A 26,093-nucleotide genomic window follows, 5' to 3' on the forward strand; every position below is an offset into this window, starting at 1 on the left:
CCTGTTCAAAGGGGGGCCTCCTTTAGCACGACAGATTACTCCCAGATGTTTTCATAGAGACACCAAGACCGCCATGACCATGTGTTTGTGTGTGTGGTGTGACGATACAAGTTGTACCCCCTGCAACTGCACTGTTTAGAATGGGACTTAACCTTTCAATCACACTTCCCTGACACACTCCACCATACATGGGCATGTGCAATGCTCCGAGGGACGTAAACGTTTGATTTACATTGTTATGAATGGACTTTAAGAAGGTACATTCTTACACCTGGAAAAAGCTCAGCTGGAGAACTCGGCCTGCGGTTGAGTCTGTGTTCGCCAAAGACGGATCTCGCTGTGAAAAGTCAGTCCAGGTGCTTTTGAGCAGTTTCTTTTGAATGGCAGGATAGAAGTGGTGATAAATCTTACCGTCAGCTGTACAGCTGAAGTTGCACTCTGTGGAGAGCAGTCCCCATGTCGTCAGTGTAATATCAACTGGAATATATAGACCTCGCTTTTGAATGGGAGCGTTTGGGAAAAGAGCAATGCCCTTCCATTTCAGTTTTCTTTTTTTCCCCAGGAGTATTCTCTGTCAGTCTCTGTTCTCCCTTTTACAGTTTATACACCTGGACTCACTGTAGCCTAAAAACAGAGCTGAGAAATGACGTGTTACTGAAAGCAGGGTTTTCATCTAGGCCCTTTTCTTTACTTTGGATTTCATATTTCCCAAAAATGAAGGTGTCTGTTCTCAGGGCAAAGCTGAGTTTTTAACAAATTTATTCTGGCATTATTAAAAGACCAAATAGTAACAGCGTTAATGCCCAAAGATCAAGACCATTGCATCATTGGTCAACATGATGAAGCTGTCGTGAGTCAATCAGCAGAAAGTTGGACCATTGTCCAAGCATGACAGCATTTAGATGGCACATATCCAGGCAGACAGCAGGGGTACTGTGGGAGCAGGCTGGTAGGTGACCTCTGACCCTGCCCAGTCTGGCTTGAGGACAAAAGAACAATTCAGATACCCAGGACTTTTGCAGCACATCCCAAAAGCCCTTCCCACTCAGCACAAATTACTTGTAATTCTGTTGAAGCACTTGTTTCTGAAAACACTGTTGGGTTGATGCATATTTGTAATAGAAGAGAGGAAAGATGAATAGTTATTGAAGTAATATTGGATTCTAGAAGTAGAAAGTAAAAATTATAAGGCAAGTGAGTAAATCGGAGACTATAAGGAATGTCCCGATAAGAACTAGATTTGTGGTTCATGGCTTTACTGTCGTTGGGTTATTTTTCTGCTGCACGCCTCTGAAAAATGGATAGTATACCCCACTATCATGCTATGCAGCTAACATACAATTAGAGCGTGTATAAAAAAGATTTGCCCTCGTGTTTATGCTGTCAAGAGTTCAGGCTTTGTATGGTGGCGGTGTTTTTCTCGGTGGCAATTTATCTCTGTGCGGGCGTGAAAGAAATGCTTGTCTGCAAAGTGCTGTCACAAGGAATTCCTCGCGGAAACAAAACAAACTTAAATAAGAGCTGCCTGGTCAAAAGAAACCCCTAAATAATACAGTATGGAACAACATGTCGTAAAACATGACTCTTTGCCATGTTAGCTCTGGCAGCTGCCGGTTCCGAGGAGGACTTCTCTTCAGTCACAACACTGGAAAGACAGATTCAGATGCCAATATCTGGAGTTCTAAACGCTTCTTTACGGCCTCTCCTCCAGCTGTTTGTCTGTCTGTTATCACCTCCACTGTATATGAGAGGTCTGGAGGAGAAAGTGTTCTTCATGAACCTGAAGGAGACCACCTCTGTGGATAAAGGAGGGTTTTGGAGAGCAGCTCAGTGAGCTTCACCCAGCTGACTGACAAGTGTCTGGGAGGTAGTCTGAAGCATCATGTATATATCGTGCCCAGCTCTGTGAGGAAAGGGAAAGCACACTAAGTGTCAGCCTCACTTAACATACTCTGCAGCTGGTTTATCAGACATGACATCTGCCATCCAGTGTGATTCACTGTGGGTAAATACCAGCCTCACTGTTATAAAGGAATTACCCGAGGGCAGTGGGAGTTCACCGAAACAAGTCTGTGAAGGCCGTGACCCGTGGTCCTCTCCTTGGCATACTGAGTGATAATGTGGAGTTGCAAATGAGTGTCTAACCTCTTACTTGCTTTCTCTCCGTCAAAATGCATGTTGTCCAAGACAAGTGAAAACAAACATACCCTCTGAATCCTTTCCCCCCCTTTTTGAAAAGGAGGCATGATGTTTATCCCAAGCACGCCTAGCCCGTTGAATTTACGTCAGTTAGCCGTAATTACCAGGCTGTGATGGAAGATACAGGGGTAGCTGAAGAGCACTTTGCTCCACTGGAGCATGAGCTCAGCCTATTCCTCAGGAATCATTCCTTTTGTTTTAGAGATGAAGACATCACACCAGAGAAGAAGAGAGAGGTGATGCAAAACTTTACTGTGATGCTGCACAGAAAGAGAAAGAAAGAGGCTGTAAGGAGATAAGGTGGTTTCGGGCTAAATGTATTTGTCCCAAGGGCTTGCTCAGGAATGCACCGGGGAAATTACCGCCAGCGACTTGGTGTCATCTGTCTTCTGTCCCTGGAGAAAATGACAAATGTTATTATGACTCCTCCTTTCTCCTCTCTTTGTCATATCAGTGGCTGCAGTTCTTTGTGTGTGAGTTTAAATGGCTGAGAATGGATGTGGGTTTGGGTCTTCGTTTATGGGCTATGTTTTTATGAATGTGGTATTTTTATGGACCTGAAGCATACAACCATCTATACAACCATTTTTTGAGTGTGTTAGGTAAAATCTCAGATGGTCACATGCATGTGAGTGCGTTAAGATCATTATGCTGTTTTGATGCCCTTTTCGGTATGGTTACTTGGTTCACCAATGTGGTTGACATTGCTCAGTCGGTCTCTCCATACATGCACTTTTCATGTGAACATGATAACTATTAGCTAACACAGCACCTGTAGTTGCAGCGCAAAGATGCAACACTACAGCTCCCAACTCTTTTCTGTGTTTAGATGAGAGTAATCGCCTAATGGAAGATAATACAAATATATTGGTTCAATGTGAATTCCACCTTTGCCAACGGAAGTTGCAGTTTAAGGGAGTGAGGCCGCCTCCGGGTAAAGATTGGTGATAAAATGACCTTTGCCCACTACAATTTTTTTGTGATAGATGGTGCCACCAATGTATCCATCAACAAATGTGAGGTGGTCTATTCCTGGCCATAAACAAGTGCATTCAGAAGATAAGGTGTTTCTGTTTGTTGGCTTTCTGTGTAATGTACTGTGTAATTTCAGTTTTACAGCAGCTATATTATTACAAAAGTGTTGGTATAACATAAGAGAATGTTGCCCCAGCTCTGCCGGAGAAAAAGTGAGTCTGAGGCCGTGGTTTGGTTAGAGTCTTTGTACATTATGCATTGTGGAAAGTATGCATTAAATATGCATTATGACATAATTTTGAACCATCATCATTACATATTTATAAAAACACAACTTTTGTAGTTTGTCACAGAAATACTCAGACATTAGTGAGAGGAAAAGTGAACCAAATACACTCACTGATGAATTGAGTGCTTTTTGTGAGTGATCACACTGATTTCTTTTTCTCTCACAACCATCTGACAGGCTAACAGCATTTGGCTTTTTTCCAAAGTCTTTGTTTGAGTTGGACGTCTGTCGACAGCTCACTCTCCCGGTGGCTGAATCTCTGTACTGAGCCGATCAATCTGTCATTCACATTCCTAATTATTTTCCGCGACAGTCAACAGTCTTGACACTTCAGTGTTCTTGAGCTCATTATCTGTGACGGTCATCATTCTTGGCTGTCTGACAAATTTCCTGTGAAGTGTCTGAATCATCGAGAGAAGCTAAATACTTGTTTTCACTCGTCATTAATTTATTTCCTCGGAAGCAGCACATGTTACTGCAGAACTTCAGAAACACCTGCAGGTTAAACTGGACTAACCAAACACTTTAAAGGCTGATTAACTCTGAAAGGCTCTCTTGAGACAGACTACTAAACACTTGCAAACATATTCAGACTTAAAAAAAAACACAACACACTTTCTTATTGCAACCAGGGCAGTTGCCCTCTGCTGGTCATTTTAGAGAATACACGTTTCAGCCAATTCTGTATTGGCTTCACTTTCCGGACTTAAGTCTAAAAGCAATATCTGTCATAATCAATAAACACCTTATTGTTTAATTCGGAAACAAATGACCACCCCCATTTGTATTGTCTTATTTAAGGGTCCTATCTTAGCTTAGTAAATGTCCATTAATTAGTTTTATGTGCTAATCAGAAATGTTTACACACTGTGCCTAAGTCTTATAATGATGAGGTAAACTCTGCAGACAACGGAGAGGTAATTATAACTTTGTGATACACTGATATTGTCCTTCAGGTTAAATTCCGTAGCTGAAATATGGTCTGGAGCTCCTTGCCTACAGCAAATGCACATTATACAAGCAAAGCAGGAATCAATAGTGTAGCATGAGGTCACCACTAGATGAGACGTCACCTCGGCCAACCTGTGTCTAGAGACAGATAAGATCCCTCTTTGAAATCAATTCACATTTGACCCTTGTCTTCAAAGTGTTGGTCAGTAAAGGGAAAAGTAAAACGTCATGGAATTTGCATTGATTCATCAGCTTTGGGTCCAGAGTTTGCCGGTGATGTCTTAAGGTCTCTGTGTTTGACGTGTAGACCTTTTGTCCACACACAGTGATGTAAGTTAAAAAATTCCTCAATAACCTTTGGGTAGTGCAATGCTCGGAAATGTTGCACTTCCGTTTTTCTTCACGTCGTCTTGTTTTTCATTTCACTGTGTTGATTTTCTCATCTGTTTGGCGCTGTGTGGGGTCAGAGGTCATATCTGTGTCCAGGTCAGTGCAGCAGGACTCTTGACATTTTTATGCTAATGTTTGCACTTGAAGACCCCTCATTATGTCATGGTAACATACTTGAATTCCACTTCACAGATCCTGTGGTGTGGCCTTTTCAGCTGACCACCCCCCCACACGCAACACACACACACACAAACACACACAGCTCATGGTGTGAAGTTGACAAGGCCATCAGAACTTTATACAATCGAGTATCCCGTCTCGACCTCTTCTCAATGAAAACTGATTGGACTTCAGGGAAATCCTTTTCCTGTGTGGGTCACAGGGTAATTCCTAATGCAGGAACCCATATTTGGTTTGCGTGCGCTTTCATGGGCGTGTGTGCTTTTATGCATGTTGGCGATGAAAAGGCATGACAGGAAAAGGGGTTTCCTTTTTGGGCGTTGTGTCTGATATCCACCTCATGAACAGTCTGCCCAGTGAGGGAATGCATTGGGTGGAGTATGGATTGCAGACAGGGGTGTGAGGCACAGGTTGCTGTGGGTCACTTCCTTTCATCTTGCCCTCTTCCATGGCCCTGTAGCAGCAGGCAGACACAGATATGTACTGTACACATGCGTGTATTTCCACATAAAATCCATTGCTCTCTCTTTGGAATCCAGAACGGGAGGGTGGGCAGGCAAGTGATCTAAAGACAGAACATGAGAGAGGGAGAGTGAGCACGAGAGGGACGGGGTAAGAGAGAGCAGGGGAGAGAGAGAGAGAGAGAGAGAGAGCCAGAGAGAGAGAGCTGTGACAGTGTCAACAGCTCAGCTCCCAGCACAGTCAGCTGAAATCCTGAGCACGGCTCAGAAGCTCAGAGAGGGGAAGCAGAAAAAATGCAGCAGCTTTAGCCGGAAAAATCAGACCTGCGTTTTTTAAATGGCCAAATGAGAGGTTCAATTTCGGAGGATGTAGGAACGCTTTAAAAACCTTTTTCTAAACCTGCTTTACTGAGAGAATCCTTATTTTTCCATCGCTGGTGACGTTTCTCGAGGACAATCCATTTCTCAGGGCAGCCCGTCTGAAGTGGGTAAGTAGAGAGATATTTGATCTTGATACTGATACTGCACTGTTCACCTTGCAGGAGCTCACTCCACACGGCAGGCTACAGATGTTTATGTCTGAACGCAGTTTGCCTATGCGCCGCGTCATCCTGCTCTGCTTAGCCAGGAAAACACAAACTACTGCAGCCAATAAAATAAACATTAGTCAGTAGACTGTAGAAAGCTGTACAAGAGAGGAGCTGGTGGGCAACAGGGGAAACTAATCCCACTAAAATGATAAAGTTTCCACATTTTTCTGCGGTTGTAATTGGTGTGAACGTCTGTATTTTTTTGTCCAGTTTTTTTTATTACTTTTATTACTGCTTTATGGGTCATAAACAGAATGTGTGCAGTCTTTATATTTGGGCTGTTGCTCTGGCGGTGTTGACAGTTTGCCTTGCTTTACCCCTGAGTGTGCTGGTGCATTATATGAGCAGAGCTTTTTTGCATGTTGGTGCTAGTCTTGGATACGGTTACAGCTGAGGCTGTTCAGAGGTTCATTTTCTTTGGAAGAGATTGTGATTTCATGATCCATCCATGAGTTCAAGGATGGATCAGGGTTTGGCACTGCCGGAGGAGAGAGTTAGAGGCGAGTGAAATCCACATTTGGTTTACACCCGAAAAAACTTGTGATGTCTTGGACCAAACCTTGAGGAAATGCATGGCATGTCAGGAATTGAAGGCGTCAAGCCTATTTAGTTTCGTCGTCATGGGCCAATCATACATGTTCATCAATCACACAGAAGGCTCACTGGTCTAAGCTGTGGTCCGGCAGCCAGACATTCCATATATGCTGTACATTTCCTCCCAGCAACAACTCAACCCTATAAGGAACTGGGGGAACCAGACTTAAACTTACCCTTAAATACAGTCTGCTTTTGCTCGGGATGCTGGCAGCACTTTTTTTTTAAATAGACCTTCCACATTTTCCTCAGGGGAAGCCAATACTCAGCGGCAGCTCAGACCAACATAAACACCCTGCTCTTATCTCCTTGGCTTCCTCATTTGAAGAAATCATGAAGCCCTCCTTTCCTGTGTGGAAGCATTGCCTATATCCTGATTGAGAGGCTGTCATCCAAACTGTAAATCCTTTGCGTGTGTTGAAACCATGGTGCAGAAAGTTCAAGCGCCACCCCTCCAAATTTCCACCTGTGAAATTGGTTTTGGGTTCCTGCTTAAGGGTTTGCCTGATGGTTTATGGGTGAAAAATGATCCAAAGGGATGCCTCATCTATTGTGAAAATGTTCCTACAGTCATGGTGCCGTGTAGTTTCTTTTGATGTCTTTTTGTGATGTGAACAAGATAGTATCCTTTTCCGCCACATTAACGGCTTACCCTCCGGTCTGCTGGAAATCCTCAAACATTCACGTGCACTAGGGGTCAAGCAGAGTGACATTGCAACAATATTTGGTGTGCTGGGAAAGGCATCAACAAAAGTTGTGGACTCACACACACAAACTGTGTGTGAGTCCGCTCACACCCATCCTCTGCTGCCGTCAGCGCTCTCAGGGCTTTTCATATTTTATTGACCATTACGGATGCATGAACTGCTCTCTCAGGATTAGAGGGAGTGCGACGCAGAGTTGGTGAGCGACGGTCGGCCTTTTATCGCTTCAGCCCTGCTGCTGACTGGCAGCTCAAATGCTTTCTCATTAGAATAGGGACAGGGGGGGGGGGAGGAGATGAGGTCTGTAAAGCTGCTTAAATTCAACTATCTGATCATTTTGATGGGATTATCATCATGTAGTATTTTGCAGTAGAGTAGTTACAGTGTCTGATGGACACAAGTCGAGGAGACTGTGGGAGAGAAGCTGCTGTTCCTCCCCTTTACTGGAAGTCCACACACTGAGCGTTTGTCAAATGGCACCATTGTATTTGTGCCAGTGACACACTTCTGGTATGATGTGTAAGCATATCTTTTTTTTTTTACAGTGCCTCAGTTCAATGCTGTATTACTGGAGGCTATTTAGAAAAAAATGTTGGTCACGTCACAGGGCTGTCCCTATCTGAGTTGCTATAACTGTCCCAGAGGAGCATTCCAGACATTACCCAGAAGCCCTCTGTCCTCTCTGCTGCAGCTGTTGACCTCTCACCCAGGCAAGATTAATAGCTTAACAATGCACAATATGGAGCGCCCCGGTCGGCTTGCTGAAATTGATGGACATATTCAATCCCTGGTGCAAAGCATGAGAAGCCAAACAAAAGCGAGCTGACAAACACATCTCCTGCTGAACTGCTGAGCTAACCAGTGAGTTTTGTTGTGAGCACCAGAGCGTATGGAAGCGGAGCTGTGAGTCAGTGTTTTTGTTTTGAATGTGCAGAAGTTGCCACTTTCACCACTCAGAAAAGCTAGATTATCCAGCATCAGTGTTAGTGTACTGCACTAATGGAGACAGTCTTTCCCCCCATAGGACATCTTTCAAAGGTGTTATAAAGAATGTGGAGTCTCTGGGAAGTCCAGCATCCCTTCCCTCTCGAGAGTCATTATATTGAACTCTGAGGTTGTACTCGTGCCAAATGTTTTTTTTCCACAAATATAATAACATGTCTTTCGTTAGACTAAGAGCTTGCGACTCTGGCACGACCCTCCCATATGAAATAAGAACAAGATTTGACACGGCAGGGTAGCGTTTTGGGGTTTGAGCAAAAGGGATGCCAAGTATTGGATTTCGTTCCGAGGCCCTGTTAATATGTGGGAATTTTGGGGCCTGTGGAATGTGGCATGGCCGACTTTCTTCTTATCCCAGTATTAATAGCGTAGTTATCCCAGTGATCCGGTCTGTTTGATGAGCCGAGATGTGACTCGCGGAGATGCGCCTCTTGGCCAGTGGGAAAGTGGGTCAGCAGTGGGTCTGTGCTTCTGATGTTATGGTCTCTCTACTTGATACAACCTTCTTTCCTGAGCCAACATTAACATCTTTATTGTTGAGGTCCCGCACAGCAGCATGTGGATGACCTATACTGAGTACTACTGAAAAAAATAAATGAAATGCACTTCTTAAAAACAACACAGAAGAGTCTCAAAAACAGCTTTTTACCGCACCAAGCCTCCCAAATGGTTCCCGGCAAACTTTTGCTAATCCCTCCACCCAAGTCGTATGCTTCTGCTTGGGTTCTTATTTCAACCATTGTTCATGCAACTCGTGTCTGTGGTCCGTGGCTTGTATGAAGGGGTTTACCATGTTTATAATAGTTTGCTTCAAACTGCAGCTGTGCATGGATGGCTACTTGGGGCTTTCACTGCAGTGTGGAACTGCTGCATCTGTTTGATCACGGCAAAACAACACTCAGTCTAAAAGTAGAGTTGTAACAACCCCTGGCTTCCTCATATGGACTGTGCCATTATGAATGTTCCTCGCATCAGGAAGTGGCTTATTGTAATGAATCAAACTAAATGAAATGGCTATTAATGACATCCCCAGAGGATTGGAAACACCACCCCCCCCCCCCCTCTTTTTCCAGTGGTTTAGTCGAGGCATTCCCTCCTTTATGGGTGAGGTGGGTTTCTATGCCTCATGGTCCCATTAAAACCAATAGTGCTTATATGTTTGCTTTGAATGAAGCTATAAGCCTATACGGTTTCTGAGAATTCTCAAATGTTGGCTGTGAGAGAGTTGACAGTTTAAAAGGTTTTAATGTGATATTGAGAGACTGACATTTATAGCTGGTAGAGATCTGGCTGCTCTGTGTTATTTAAACAAAAGTTGATTTGTAAGAATTTACACAATGTGGACATCTTAGACAGTTTGAAGAGATTGTCTAGAATTACCGATGTATAGCAAGTGAGTCCCCAGTGGTGGAATAACAACAGACGCTAGACGGATATGAAGAGCGTTTATCAGCCTGAGCCGTTTTTGTTCTGAAGAGAATATCTATGTTCTTGCTGTGCAAGATCAGTAACCATGGTGCAAATCCAGGGCGACGTGACCGTCCTTGCATTTACTAATCTATTTGTAAACAAAAGAAAATGAAAAATGCTTCTTTGTCCAAATGTGATTGCATTTGCCTCGGAGACAGTCTGGAAATATTTAAGCAAGAGTATTAACCATGAACTATTAAAGTAATTAATAGTAATTATTGCTGTGGTCATTTTAATTGAGGTAGTCTGACTTACTAATGTCTTTCTTATGATATGCACAGTGCTGGATCTCTATTATATGGTAGCCTAATGGAACCAACTCAGCAACACATCTTTCACATTGTTTAGTTAAAGCATCCATCTATCTATCTATCTAAAGATTGTTATAAACAGCGAGAAGAATTGTGAGTTCATTTTTGAAACATGTACTTAAAAGTAATTCTCACGTTTCAAAAGTATCATTACACTTGTTTCCTATCGTATGTTTCACCGACTCAGCAAGAGTCTGAATGTACATATAGATTGTCTGTCCCATAGCAACGTTGGGGACCCTATGGGCTGCCACAGGTTTATATGTGGCAGTAGACCTTTGTCATCATTAGGGGTCTGCAGTGTTATTCGAAATTGTATCATTCCAAAGCGTATGTTGGTGTAATGACTTGTTTGAATTCAAATTATACAGTCTACAAGCATATCCGACTGTCTGATGTAGTTTGCAGTTTGATCCAGAAGAGGATGCCTACTATGATTTTGACCAATTGCATGCCCTCTTGACCTATCAGTAAAGACATTCTGTGACGTGTCGCTGTTTTGCTCCAAAAAGGTGGCTGTCAAATATATTCAAACTAAGTCAGTGTCAAATTCATTCAAACTTAATTTTTTTTTTTTAAAAGGGAAGAAGCCCGGGTTTTTATGATAACAATGGTTAACCAATGGTTAGGCTTGGAACAAGGAACTGAAGACGCCTCTTGGATGAGATGAAACGTCTTGTTACTGCAACCAAGTCCAGTTGCCCATGATTCAGCTTGAGCAGGATGACTGAGAATCTTCACATACATTAAAACAAGTTATTCCTAATGGTTAGAGGACCAGGTTGGCATGGCTACAGTAATAAACACACAGTTAAGGTTATGGAGCAGTCAAAGTAACTGTTGGTTTCAGACAGGAAACAGTGTGGTCTCGTGCTTTATCGATCGTCTTGTGCTTTATGGAACCATCTTTCCACCTCCTCTGAATGAGGACTTTGATGCTTGCTATACTATGCCACTTTATTTCATTCTCTGATAACATCAAAATGATTATAGCCTCTAGAGGTCACCTAAAAATAAATGTAGATATGGTCGTAATGAGCTGTTTGACAGTCTTGCTCCTGATTACACCAACTGAAGGCATGCTCTTGGAGTACCAGTTGAAATCTTTTTGGCTGTTTCCTCTTCATAGCTTCCCCTATCTGATTTCAGGACAGAGAGAAAAGGATCGAGGGTTAACATTAGCAAAGGAATGAGGGAGGACTGGCTGAATGGTAGAAAGGGAAGGGTGGGTTTCCGATGTTCTGATTTTGGGCTCTTTTGATTAATTTCCTGGAAGATGCGTGTAGGCATACGAGCACAGACGACATCTTTATCTTTGTTACTCACCCATCACTTGTGAGTCGACATCGATATTGTAGAAATGGCGAGAATAATTCTTTCTTTGTCTCTAAAATAATTCTACTCCTGCTCCTGTGACAATCAAATAAGCCATGAATATTTTGGAGTGACCATGCTGTCATAGCTAAAAATAACTGTTCCCTTGAAGATCAGATGCACATGGGGTCCAGTGCTGGGGGATGGGCTAAAGCATTGCAGAGACTGAAAGGACTATCCTAGCCTGCATTGGCCAACCCTCTCAGGCCACAGCAGAATTGTCCAAGCCAAATCCTCTGGCCCATTGTCCAGGTCTGCACAGGAAAGCCAGTAGGCCATGTTGGGAAGACAGACAGATTCTCATGATATCTCCCAACCGGAGTGTGTGTGCTTTAGAAGGAGTGCAGGAATGCATCAAATGTAGCGTGAAATGATATCAGCTCTGGTCATTTGTCAGCTAAGGTTGTAACTCACTGTTAACCACGGAGAACTGTGCTGGAATAGATGGGTGATGTCATCGGTTAGGATTCCATGTGAGTGTGTGTGTGTAGTGCACTCTACCGTGTGTTTCTATTGCACAGTGCGTTTATCGTGTTTATATCAATATGATTGTGGATGTAATTTGTCTATTAGTTATGTCTGTTGTTACGGACCAATCATATATTGTTATTTATTTACCTCAATCTCGTAACATGACCGCCCATGGTGCTAGCCCTGGTGACTGAGGAAGTAATGCATGAATACAATCATCTAATTAGTGTGAGACAAACAATTACGTGTGTGTTTGTACCACTGTGTGTGTGTCAGAGTAACTGATTAGCTCTCCAGTGTGGCCTCTGACCCTAACATGGTAAGATGTATGATGTGTACATGCCCTCCCCAAGGAAGAAGCATTATTGTGGGTGGGCCAAGGATCCTATGGGATGCATGAGAGAATTATTTTTTTCAGGGTCCCAGGCGATTGGCCCAAAGCCAGTGGTTTTGCAGGGAGGAAAAATAATTGAAGAGAAGGTCCATTATTCATTGGACTGACAGGCAGTCAGTAGAAAGGGAGGGCATGTTGGAGAGGGCATGTCTGGGGCAACACTATCCAAAGGCTGGCATGTCTCCAGTGTGTCCAATGGCTGGGTTGAATTGCAACTTTATGTCAAATTAATGAGTGCGAGTAGTTCACTTCCCAGTCAAAGGACACATGAGATCTTTACATTCCAGTAGACAACCATGGCTACCTAAAATATGGGGAGACATGCCAAAACAAGACAGTTGAGATCTTTTTCGGGCAAGTTTATCCTGAATGTTGGCATCTCCAGAAGACTTTTGTCTTCAGTTCCCAGAAATCCTGTACAGGGACTCATGTTTGCCAGTAAAGGAGGTTTTTGGTCCAAAAGACAGTCAGGGTATTACTATTATATTGAGTTTTTCATCCAGTGTTACCTGTTCTGATTTGAGGAAATGCGGATTGAGGATCCTACTCACGACTGGCCTTAATGGAGAGTTTATTTGAGGATGCAAACAATAAACACAATTGCAATTTGCTCTTATTTCTTGCAGATAAGCTCCTTAGGCAGTGTTTTCTAATTCCCCTTAATGACACTGGTAACGCTATAATTAAAATGCACCTGCTGTTCCAATGTATTCATAGGTGTTACCATATCAACAAAGCCTGATATCTTTTTGTGGTCTGGTACTTGTTTTGACATTCAACACTGGTATTGGCCCAACCAGTTGTGAGCCCACCCTCACCATTCGCATACCAAGAGTGGGCCAAAACAATGTCAATCCCCAAATCTGCACTCTGGCAGTCAGTGTAGCACTGCTGCCCCATCTCCATTGCCAGGTGGTTATGTTAGCCTGCCTGTGCCCTCCTCCATGATCCAGCTGTATTGAGGAATTGTTCCCACTTGTGGGACCCTGAAACAAGAAATAATTGTTCTGAAGGATCAAATTTTTTATCCGGTGCCTCTTGTCTATGTTTTCTACTTTTTTTTATAATTGCTTCCTATTTTTCTTGACTTCCTTTCTTTCCGTGTCTGAATCCAGTTGGCAGCATTTGGTCAAAAAGAGCCAGGATGCATTCATCCATCCGTGTATTGTTAAAAGATGAGAAAAGTAGTTTGAATGGTGGAGGTAAAGTGGGGAGGAGGGATTGAAAGGTGAGCTAGAGCAGAAAGGAAGCGAGCTGTAGTTTGAGGAGAAACAAGGAGGATAGTGCGCTGGATAGAAAAGTAGTGGAGAGATGGTGGATGGACGATGTCGGGTTTATTTTTATCCCATGTGTGTGTATTGTGTTTTAAGTGTAGTGCATGTATTCAGGAGGGATTAGGGAAACACAGGCGCTCAATTTCTATCCGATTCTGTATTTGGTTCTGAAAGCATTGCGCTCTTTTGGCAGATGTTTGGGAGAGTATTGAAATAACACAGGCACAGATGTTTCCGAGACTGATCTACACATTGCTGTATTATTCCTTTATTCTATTCTGGTGTCTTTTTGCCTGTACACACTCACATACACACATCAGCAGCAGCAGCAGCCTTTCCCTCCTCACTGCCGCCCCCACCTCCTCCTCCTTCTCCTCCAATGACCTACTTCCCGGCGCTGGGGATGAGGCGATGAGGTAGTGGGCTGAATGAGAAGTGGCAGCAGTATCTCCTTTTATCCCTGCCTCCCTCCCTTGCCTCCTTCTCATTTCCCTGTCTCTCTTTTCTGTGCTCGGTTGCTCTGCACACCCTTCAAACACAGAGCAGTCAGCAGGCTCCTCTCTCTGCTTCAGGGCTCTTGAGTAAGTGTGAGTCTGACAACACTGGTGTGTGCATGTGCTCACATCTGACTGTGGGTGTGTCCGAATCTTGAAACCTGTGAGCATGCGACTGTGGGGCTGTGCGCACACAATGCAGTGTGTTTGTGGCAACTGCATGTAAGCAGGGACTAATCTGAATGTGTGCGTTCAGAGAGATTCTCGCCTGTCATTAGAAGCAGTTAGCAGTGACAAATGTCTGCCCACTTCTTCCTGCATCTCCCAGTGTGACACCCAGGAAGATGGTTTTAATAAGCGTTAGCCTATAGAAGTCTGCGAATTCTCACTCCTCCAGTGTTGGTCCCTTTTCCTGCGGCTGATAGCGCCATCATACGTACATCTGTTACCCAGTGATGAGCAGGGGATAATAAGTCTGTGTGTGTCTGTGAGTGCACATATGTTCAGCAAATCATGTGTGTTGACTAAAAACATGCTTAACCAGAACCTTTTGATGCAGTCTTCTTTACAGAATGTATCGTAATTGATAGCCCAAGTATGACCCGTGCAATTACGTCTAGAATGCCGTGACGTCAGATGTTTTACGATACAATTTTTTCCTTCTAATATTGCAAAAGCTACAACTCCTTTTGAATTTTCCATCCTGTTTCCACCCATGTGTCACCGCATTTATCCAAATAGGGCACAAGATACTTCACATGTCTTAATGGCGTATTCCTAGTATTACCTGGTTTAGATGAAGGAAATCTGAAAATACTGTTTACATTGCAGTATCTTATTCAAACCATGCCTCAATTGGGTAAATATCCCAGTGTTGCACTCCATGTAACCATAGTCATTGTATGACTATGAGGCTATATGTTGGAGCAGTTTCTTGACCTAATTCATTCTCCCAGTATTTAAGTGTAGGATTTATAGCTCTAATGCTACTTTAGTGATAGGGCTGTTGAGCACAGGTTTTGGGTTTGTTCTCTTTTATTGCAAGATTACACTTAACCTGGCACCGACTGTGATGACAAGAGGGGGGCTGTGCTGAGTCACTAGGCCAGGCCATTGCCAGCTAAGAAATGGTTCTCCCACCTATTTATTACATTATATTTGTGTTTATTTAAAGTTAAGTTTAGATTTTATTTTTTTAATCACTTCTTTCCATTAATGAATATGACAGAAAGGAACTACAATATCTTGACCAGGAAATCCATGAGTGCCCTTAGGGAAGGGAGAGAAGAATTAGAAAATTGGGAATGAAGATGATGGGGGGATGTGGTAAGGAGAATGACAGATGTTACCGTCAGAGGGGGATTGATGGAGAAAAGAAAGAGGAATAATGAGGGATGACAGTAAATCGGAGAGAGAGGGGGATGACAGGAGGACAGATAAGAGCTTATGGCAGGGGACATGGTCATTTGGGGTTGTGTTTGGGTAGTGACCCCACCACAAAGAGAATGATAAAGGTTACACATGCACAAACTTAATACTGTTCCTGTTTCCTCTTATTTACACTGTATTACTATATTTCAGTGTTTATACTTCTCAGTTCATTGGCCTACTTTCCATTGGCATTGACTGGACGCAGGCCACCAGAGGTGGTGTTGAGTGAGGACTGGCCGCATGTGGGGCTCTGTGGGAGAGTGAAGATTGAAGCTCACACACACACACACACACACACACACACTCAGGCGTATACACACACACTGGACAGGAGGTTTAGGTTGTATATTCTGCTGAATAGCTTTAAAACCCCTGTAGAGCGGCCTCTTTTCCATTAGGCTGCACCAGCTGTCCACAAAGAAATCACCAGCACAAAGATTTGGCACCAGCTCATACTTTATCTTACAGCAATACAGATGATGAAACACTGTCACTGTTAATGGCACGAGTACAGAACTTTTTTCAAGTGTAAATGTATTTGGGGGGACATATCCATAATTTACCTCCCTATGGAGTAAGCTTCATCTATTCTGTCATCTCGTTGTTTTACAGTGCTTTACTGTTTCTTCTCTCCCACTGACCCACCACAGTCAATTCTCATCCGTGCCAGGCTCGGGTACATCTGGTTTTATATAAGTTAATGCAGAATCTCTACAACATGTTGAGCAGAACACCCCATATACACCCCAGGAGAGCCATCTTTGATTGTTAGCACTATATGCCTTTTGTAAGGGAACAAACTGGATAGGCTACTGAAAAACTGAATATTTTTGCAAAAGCTTAAGACTGTGACTTTGCTTCAATTTCAATATTGCTGTAGGAAAAGATGAGAGAGGATAAGGACACTGTCGGTGGTTGATAAATTCAGATTAAGACAAGATTGATGGATTTATCCATTTCAGTACCTTTTTCAATTATTTATTTAAAAGTGACCAGCTCCTACATATTTATTTTGGTACTCAACTAGAGAAGCTCTGGATGATTCACAGCCCACAATATTACCTGGTCTTTGACTGAACATTTGTGAGTCTGCCATGTGCACCCTGCACTTGTTGGCAGCAACTTGACCAGAATCTGGATCCGGAAGCAAACTGTAAATCTGAGATAGAAGGTAACTGTATTTATAAATCCATGACAAGGAACTTGTTGGAATCTTAAGTCTTGCTTGGACTATTTACTACATTAGTTCAACCTTTAATATAAATATCTGACTGTGGAACATCTTATATATTACAGAAAATATAGAAAGCATGATAAAGGTCTTCATGCATGGCAGACGTCCTACCTCAGTGTGGAAACAGTGTTACAGCCATGCACTGGTGACTGATATGAAATAAAGAAATGAAACAATTTAGCAATTTGGAAGAACGACATTATCCAGAGTATTCATTGAAAGAGTGTTTAAAGCTGATTGTTGTCGAACCACGTAACACTAGGCGAAACATAATTGTACCACAAACAAGTCAATGAGAAACAAGTGCAAACTTGTTGGGTAAGATAACCGCACACCCAATATAACGCACCACATTTCTGCAGACTAGTTTTAAATCCCCCCTTACACATGTTCATATAACAGCAGATAGTGGACTAGATTTACAATCCCCATTTTTAACAAAAAATACATTCCTATGTTCACTCAAACCTTATATGAGGTCTATTGCAGCCAATTGGAGACCCAGATTTTTCACTGGAAATGAGGGCGCACAGCTCTTTTTTTCATCCCGGGGGGGGTTGGCTTCATTCAGGGATTGTCACCTCGGCTATTAAGAAACACGCTGTTTCAGTATCAAATAACCGCCACACACATATACAAGATACCTCACAAGCTATTAGTGACATTCAGCACACTGACGCAATGCCTGTGAAACAGTCCAAATGTTGGAAGGTGATTATACAGAATAATTTAAGTTAGAATACAAAATAAGTTCACTGGTAGTTGCACAAGAATTTCCCTTATTCCAAAAAGAAAACTCCAAAAAAACTGTGGTTGCTTTTCATTTAACATAGCCTCCAGTTGGTTTGTAGCTGTGCAACGCTCTGCGTCTATACCGCCTTAAGCGGGATGGCAGATTCAAAGAAGCGGAAAAAGCAAATGAGCAAGAGAAGAGAGGGCAAAATGGAAATGTGGTGTTTTCTCTCTGCACCCCCAACACCTTCCCCCTTTAAGCTGCTGCTGAGGGCCCGGCTCGTTCATAAAGAATTTAACATCCGTCTATTTTTAGATGGTGTAGTGAGAACTCCTACGCTGAACAAGCGTGTGACAGAGCGATGGCGGAGAGCTGTGCTCAGTCAAGACGTAGTAGATTGTGGCTTCATGTGGAAACTGAAGTCGTGAACCTTTGCAGTCTCATTAAGCTGACGAGTGCAAAGCTCCAGCCATTACTTAATGCTTGTTTGATTATGTGCCGATATCAAACGAGGCATAACATTTTGCATTTGCTGTTTTCAAAATCTATACATGTTTTTATTCTATCATTGTATCAAACATGAATGGATCCAAAAATGATTTCTTGGTGAAATATTGCTGCCTGATGTTCCACGTCCATGGTATTAGCATAAAAGGCTTGAAGTCCATTCATTCACAAATGCGGAAATCTTTTGCATAAAGAAGAGCTTTGGCATCTGTGCCAGCCATTGTGGGTGTACGGTCTCATTCTGTAAGTGGGTGTATGCCTGATGAGATGTAATCTAGTGTAGAGTATTGTTCATACAGTGAAGACCACCCATATCCCTTCGGTAGCACCGAGGAAATCCTCCTGGGTGTCTTGGCCCATTCAGCTGTTGCAGTGGGTGTCATTCATTACACAAACACATATACAGCTTCTGCACCATTGAAGGAGTGAGGACACTGCTGGGGCAGCTCTCACAGCGTTTCTGCATAAACAACACACACAGACACACACACTGCAGGGGCACCATTGTACCTCACGGACAAGAGGTTTCTTTGTCGAGGCACAAGAGCGACCGACGTCAAGACAAGGATATGATGGCAGCCCCTGCCGCCTCTGTGCTCTCTGGTCTCACAGCAAGAACCTCTCTACCCTGGCACATAAATATGGACACAATATAAGGGGACAAAATACCAGAAACGACCAGGTGTTAACAGTCTTGCACTTGCGACTTCCATCCTGTAGAGTTTAGTGTCATTTGTATTGGTAGGCCCTCATGTCAAAGGATTTTTGCTGCACACTTTCCATTTCCAGTGCTGTAACGTCTTGCTGCTTGTTATTTTCTGTTGATGAAGATTCTTGAGGGAGCAGTTTTCCTTTGTTTGGCCTTGTTGGCTGTTGCTGCTCATGTTCCTGTATTTCATCCAAACAAACTGTGGGTGCTGGAAACATAAATTGCTTTGCTTCCTGTGCACTACAAATAATTAATTCCAGGGAATCATCGACCTGACCTTGAATCTCTGTTGTGCTGCACATGGAAGTGTAATGCATTCTGACATTAAACATTCATGTATAAATCATTGCAAGTAATTCTTAATAATACTCGGCAAACCAATCATAGGTCCGATTGCATTTCCTCTGTGTAACATGTTTCGCTCTTTCTCCTCTCTCTTTCAGATCATGCCCCCTAGATAGCAGCCTCATCCTCCTCTCCACTCCCCATCCCTGCCCTTGGCCCCTTCCTTTACCATCCTGGTCCAGCGCCACCACTGCCACGTGTGTCACCATAGCCATCATGCCCCCCAGGAAGAGGACGCGGCCGGGCCTGGGCTTCCTGTGCTGCTTCGGCAGCAGCGAGCCCCCAGAGATCAACTTGAAGGACACTGTTCCCTTGCAGCTTCTGGAGTTCAGCGCCCCCATGCCACTAGCTGAGGAGCTGCATGCACGTTTCTCGGAATTGGTGGTGAGTAGACACAACATAATCTAAATGCATAGCTAAATCCGCTAGGCCTGGACTTCAATCATCTTAAAGGGATAGTTCACCCAGAAATGAAATTTCCCTCATTATCTACTCACCCCTGTGCCGATGGAGGGGCAGGTTAAGTGTTTTATTCATCAAAACACTTTTGGAGTTTCTGTTCTTTTTTTACGACTGAAGATGGTTTACTTATTTCTTCAAATTAATTGGAATTGGCTGTAGCGCTGTTTACCCCTGAATCTCCAGCAGCACTCAATCACTGACCCCATCAGCATAGGGGTGAGGAGATCATGAGTGAATTTTCCTTTCTGAGTGAACTATCCCTTTAAAACAAACACATTTCGGGATTTGATCTGTAATGACGCAGTGTCTTATTGGTTTAAAGCTTTGGATCCATAAACCCTTCAGTTATTTCAGTAACGGATCAGCATCAAATCAAACCAACGCATCACTTTTCAAATAACTAGGCACCCTCTTCGTGCAATAGAAACCAGAGAGCGATTCCCTCTGCCAAGGCTAACACCCTATCTCGCAATCCACGTCAAAAGTTAATGGGTTCTTCCTTGGCCTATAACCGACCCTTCACAAAGTTTGAAGAAGATTGTTCAATGGTTTTTGCATAATCGTGCAAACAGTCTAACTTCAATGTAAACAGATAACCAGATAAAGTTCATGTTTGTATTATGTCTAGATATACTGCACCTGTCACCATTGAAATTTTAATTAACCTGTTAATTAACAAACTAATTTAGGTGACTCATTTCATAAAAAAGGGAAAACATTGGCACATCATAGTTCCTGGAGTTTTTTCTTCTTTTTTTTCTACACCAATGCAGAGTAGCCCAACTATTTTCCTTTGCGTGTCACTCATTGTCCCGACTAAACAGGATTAGCGACAGGAATTGGAAGGGATTGGGTAATGCACACGGCGTCTCGATGGTTGGGTGAGGCCAAACCCCACCACTAACACTCCATTAAACTAATTCAGGAGCTCATCTATCGCCCTACAAGCAGCCCACCCTTTTCATACGGTTCCCATCTCGTGCACAGAACACGCTTGTTAGCAAAGGTTGTTGGTCTGTTGCGGTGCCAAACTGGCTTGTCTGTGTTGGCATGTGTCCATGGTGTGCCGAGGGATCAGGGCACAGCTGTCAGAAGCTGGAGAAGTCCTCTGTGGGTTTCAGCTGCCATGCAAGCTGGTTCTGGGTTTGCTGGAGGAACAGGGCTTTGCTGTTTCTGTCTCTGTTTTTTCAGTGTCTGTCTCTTGGTGTTTTTCAGACCTGTCCGTCATAGTGTTTCTGTCGGTCTCCCTCAATCTCAGATTTCCGGCTTCTTTCTGTCTCCGTCTCTCTTAACAATATTTTCAGCAGCACCCTAACAGGACAGCCTCTGACGCAATTGAGTTTAAGTCTCTGTGGATGTTGAACCTCACTGCCTGCAGGATACATCACTCTTAAAACTGTCAAAATCTACTCAAGAGATTAAGTGAAATTCCATTTATAATAGGAAATTATTTATTCTTATCAATGCAGATTTTTCCCTGATGAGCATTTCCCCCTTTTCCATCTCAATAACCCAATTTGACCCTAAATTAGCTGTATGCATTTATTTTATACTCACTGCTAAAACAAGCCATTAAGCATAGGAAGTTCAAGCATATTTATAGGCTTGATTAGAGAACATTAAATGGTAGGATTGTAGCAATCAAACATTGATTGCCTTAATCAAGTACTCTTCAACTAGAATGACATAATGCTCATACAGCTGTTCCAAAGCTTAGTTCTGAAGGACCTGCAGGTTGCTTTTTGACCTACTTGATGCCCTTTTGTGTCTGTGCAGAGATGAACTAACGTGAATCGTGTTTTGGCATGGAGAAAACTTTCAGAAAGCTCACAGAGTCAGTGTATTGCTGAAATAAACAGAAACATGTTTTTCATATGGAAGCGCTTACACAAATTACGGCAGTCCTCACGGTTGAGAAGACCAAATGACCCACAGCTTATTCTGAGGTAAATATCGGAGCATGCGATGGAGTTTACACAGATGCATGAGCTAAGGAAGAACCAGAGCAGAAAGGATTCGTCCCTGATTTCAAAACGTCTTGACTTGCAGCTTTTCGGCCCTTGAGAGAAAGAGGATTTGGCATTTTCTTGCTGGATCTGGGCCCTTGCACATGTTGTGAATAGATTATTCTGAAGATGGCTGTTGGACGGCTGCATCTGACAGTGTCGCTCTCAAGCTTAGAGAGTTTGTCTTTGGAGCAATGTCGTGGTTGGGCTCTGCTTCATCTTGTCTTTGCTCAACTGTGGAATTTCTGCATTAAAAACTTACATTTTAAAGTTAAAATTAGAGCCTGACCATTATATTGTTGGCCAGTGTTATTGGCAGATAGTTGTCGATCATTGAATCGTTGTATATGATATAATTTTAGAGAACACAATGCAGAAAAAGATTCATCCATTCAATCCAAGTAGACATTGGGCGAGAGGCAGGGCACACCCTGGACAGGTTGAAGAAAATTATGCTTGGGGTCCCTTTGGAAATGGTTAAAAATAAATTACATCAAATCCTATTCTCTTCCACTTCAAATGGACCAACAACCTATATAGAAGAATAAATGAGACTTTTATTACGAACTTAAATCAGTTTCACCATCGGCCCCAAAAATCCAGTATTGGTCAGGCTCTAGTTAAAATCTCCTGCTAGAAAGTTGGAAAAATAAATTGTGATGTTCCAGTGAGATGATCACTCAACCTGTGACAGTTTGATTCATGTCTGCTTTGATTGGACGACCGAACAACTTCTACCTAACGATGGTCATCTGGCCAAGCCATTGGTTCTCCACATCTGTTTTATTGATCCTCCAGCCGACATGCTGACATATTTGACCATGTGTCCAAGTATCTGTACATGCAGAACTCGCGCAGTCACTCAGTCTGGACACACTGCTTGAAATGCAAGCAGAGTCGATGAAGGGAGGCAAGGACCTGCACCACAGGGGAGGATATTAAGAAAAAAAATAGGAAATAACATAACATGGTGTGTTTCCATGGCAATGGTGGATGGGGATTATTGTTATGAAAGCCTTTCCTGAGGAGGAGAATGAGACTCAATGGAGCCTCTGTTGTGGGAGCGACAGATCTGGGCCAGACGGAGTAGTAAACCACCTCCACGTGTCTTCAGATCCATAATGGGGTCTTCCACTGTGTCTAGAGACTCCACAGTGCGTACTCATCTTACACTGTTTGTGGAGGAAAAGACTTGTCTCAGGAATATTATATGTAAAACTGTGAGCCAGAAAATCCTTAGCTGTAACTTGCCTCCCTGCTCTTTGCTGTTGCTTGGAATAGTAAATGGAACATGTGATTTGATGCGTCTCTCCCTTGCGCTTGTTTGGTGGATAACCTACTTTGGATAATATAGTGGTGAACATAACACAGGCATATTGCCATGGCGATGAATATATAAGCATTATATAACGAATGTAATAATGCAAAAGAAATTGCTTGTTGTCCTTGGTCTTTAACTTGCATATATAACCTAATATTCCAGAATAAGCCTCTCATCCTACAGAACGTATGAGTAATAAACACGCTTCCAAGTCCGTCATAAACCATATGAAAGCCTTCTGCCTGGTAATGAACTCCACAAACCCATGGAAATGAACCTGGAAGCAATCGCCCCTGATTTGGACAAAATGAAGAATCACCACATCAGAGGGGCTAATGGATCGCATCAATTAAACTAAACATTTGCTATCAGGAAATTCTGCGGTCAGATGCAAATGTGCCGCAGTTCGGGAGTCTGTTCCTTAGATCTGGGTGCTACAGATTCTTTCCACCCGTGTTTCAACGCTTGCACGCACAGTTGATATTTTTTATATACACCATGTGTGAAGTGTGGCCGTGCTTCAAGAACAATGACAGCTTTATCTTGTTAGTCGAAGCAATTCCCTGCTAATAACATTTCATCATCAGATGTGGAGTCGCTCTCATATGTTGGTAATTAAAAAATGGGTTCTGCTCAGTTACTTGGCAACGTTTTGCACTGGTGGCAGCTTGGTAAACCAAATGCAGTATTTGTTTCTCAAAGAGAAACCAAAGATTGAGGTTGTTTGGGGACAACTAGATGAGCATTTACTAGTTTCAACTCATGGCAATAAACAAGCTTCCATGGAAAGATCGACATTCCGTCGAATACACAAATATCTGTGCCAACCACTGTATATAAAGACAAGCTCCCCAATAATGAAAACAAAGCGTCCTTTTGGTTTGCTGCGGGTGAGGTCAGATACCCAATCTCCACCTTGTCTGCAGATGGGACATGGACCAAACTAAAAAGTGAAAGCACAATTCAAATGTTATTGTTTGTGTGTTTATTTCTATAAGTTTATTTATTTGATGCTTAGTAAACAGTGAAGGATGTAACGATTGACAGCTGAGACTCATGATTGGTCAGCACTTTCAAACCACTGATCCCTCCCCTGATCACTACTCCACAGACTCTGGCTCCAAATGCGCAGGATGGTGGCTTTCGTATCCAGGACATTTGGCTTAATTTCTGGAAATAGAGAGGCATTGTCCATCTTTATGTACAGTCTGTGTTGCCAACACATTTGACACAGGGTTCTGAACTCAACTAAACAGTGCCTCTGAAGAAAAGTAAATGCAAATGCAACAGATAAAGAAGCTTAGTTGCTCAGTTTAGATTGTAAATGGAAATATGCTCAGCCTGACTCAGCATCTGTATGGCATTATTTGTTTGCATGCAGTAAAATGCAACAAATGCATCCATGTGTTTCACTTATTAGTAAAAGGGAAGACACGATCTTTTACCCTCTGCACCAAATTGAAAGGAGAGAAGTTATAGTGTACAGCATATGAAGCCAAATTGGCACAACTGAGTCCGGTCTATTGAGCCAACATTAGGCAAGTAAAGTACTGGCAGAGATCATATGAATGTGTGTTGCTCTGCCCTCTTTTTATATCTGCTTTATCTATTTCACTATGTGGGAGCCTCGTTCTTCTTTTTCTCTGTCGTTATTTGGGACAGTTTTAATCCAACCACTCTGGGCCGTGGTCCAGCTGTCCAGTGTAAGGCACTGCATCTGTGCGCCACAACCTCTCATAGCTTCCACTCCATATAACTCCCCGTCGCTGTTTTTAGAAGCATGTAAATTACGATCTCAAAGCTGCGAAGGTAAAATTATCCTTTCTCATTTGAAACCTCCACTTGTATTTCCAGGAAAACTGGACTCTTTAAAACATAAATCTCATACTAATGTTCCCTTCAGTGTGACTCTCAAGCCGGACGCAAATCAATGTGTTGCGTAAGGAGAGGGAATGGAAATGTTCTCCACCCTCTGCCTCATTGGGAGTGGGTTTCCTCCAGTGTACACCCTGGGGTGCACCCTCTCTTTCTTGTTCCCACCTCCCTCTTTTCCATTTGTAATATTCTTGTCTGAACTATGTGTAGACGCCAGCTCTCACTGTCATCAATGAAACTTACAGTCAAACCTTATTTGAAGGGACAAAGAAGCATTAGGTTAGCAGCGGCTAATGGCTGACTCATCAAAGAGAGGATACTCTGACTCATCTGAACGCTGCAAAGTGGTTTGAGAGCAGCCACCGTGCGTTTGTTTGTGATTTGTCGGGTGATGTTAAGTAGCTAAATATGTTCTCACCATATCGTCAGAATAAGAAGTCTGTCTTTTTTTGGTTGTGGCCATGATTCAAGGCCTGACTTTGGCTAACACCCACTGATTGAATCTCGTTTGGGTCAATAATGGCAGCTACAGCTTCCTGTGGGTCCCCTTGAGGCCTCATATGACTTCCTGCCATCTTGCCTGTCTTTCCTCTGCCTTTCTGTACCATCAAGAGACTCCTGCAGGATATTTGTACGTATTTATACGTATATGTTTCTGTGTCTGTATATGTATATATATGTGTATAGTATGTGCCACACTGACCCTCTCAGCTAGGGCTGTGACACTTCTCGACATTCATATCCTGTGTGGAAACGCCACATCATAGTTGCACATGCACGCTAAAGGCTGTCATTCATGGACCACACACTTCACATTCAGTGATGGCGATGCTCACCAATCACACCTTTAGTCATTCAGTGACAACTCGTTTATCTAGTGCATATTTTTGTCAGCCTCCAAAGTAAAATTGTCCTTCCTGAAAAAATGACCCCATAGGTTTGAGTGTAAGCATCTGGTTACAACCAATAGTGGTGTCGGGCCATATGATGCGATAGAAGAGTTGGGAGGCTCTTGAGCCGGATTAATGGGTCCAACTCAAAACCACGACTTTCATATGATCAGGATTTGTTTTACCCATTACTGGTCCACAACCTTAACTGCGTGTTATTCTTGTAACCATGACAACAAAGGTCCTTTAAACTTGAAGTACCATCCACCCAAACAGATCTGGAGTAGATCTATGGTCTGAACAGCCGGGACAGGTATTGCACTCCCATGGTTCATTGCAACTCAACACTTTTTACCGTAACAATCTTTGCATATGGTGTAGATTCACATGTTTAATTCACCCACTGAGATATTGTGTCATCGACTCCTGTTATGTCAACTGAAACTATTTAGCCAAT

The 26,093-nt window shown here is 42.9% G+C and overlaps 1 protein-coding gene across 2 annotated transcripts in view; it reads left to right on the top strand.

Moving 5' to 3' along the window:
* The first annotated feature begins 5,574 nt into the window (after positions 1–5,574).
* The window catches only part of daam2 (dishevelled associated activator of morphogenesis 2), a 74,664-nt gene continuing 54,145 nt past the window's right edge, over positions 5,575–26,093 (top strand). For both annotated transcript variants that reach the window (XM_053433832.1, XM_053433833.1), the window contains exons 1-2: positions 5,575–5,933; positions 19,181–19,466. In XM_053433832.1, coding sequence (XP_053289807.1) covers positions 19,299–19,466 — 168 coding nt within the window. In that variant the 5' untranslated portion in view covers positions 5,575–5,933; positions 19,181–19,298. The remainder of the gene's footprint in view (positions 5,934–19,180; positions 19,467–26,093) is intronic.

The sequence above is a fragment of the Pleuronectes platessa genome, chromosome 11 (assembly GCF_947347685.1).
Source record: "Pleuronectes platessa chromosome 11, fPlePla1.1, whole genome shotgun sequence".
Classification (NCBI taxonomy): Eukaryota; Metazoa; Chordata; class Actinopteri; order Pleuronectiformes; family Pleuronectidae; genus Pleuronectes; species Pleuronectes platessa.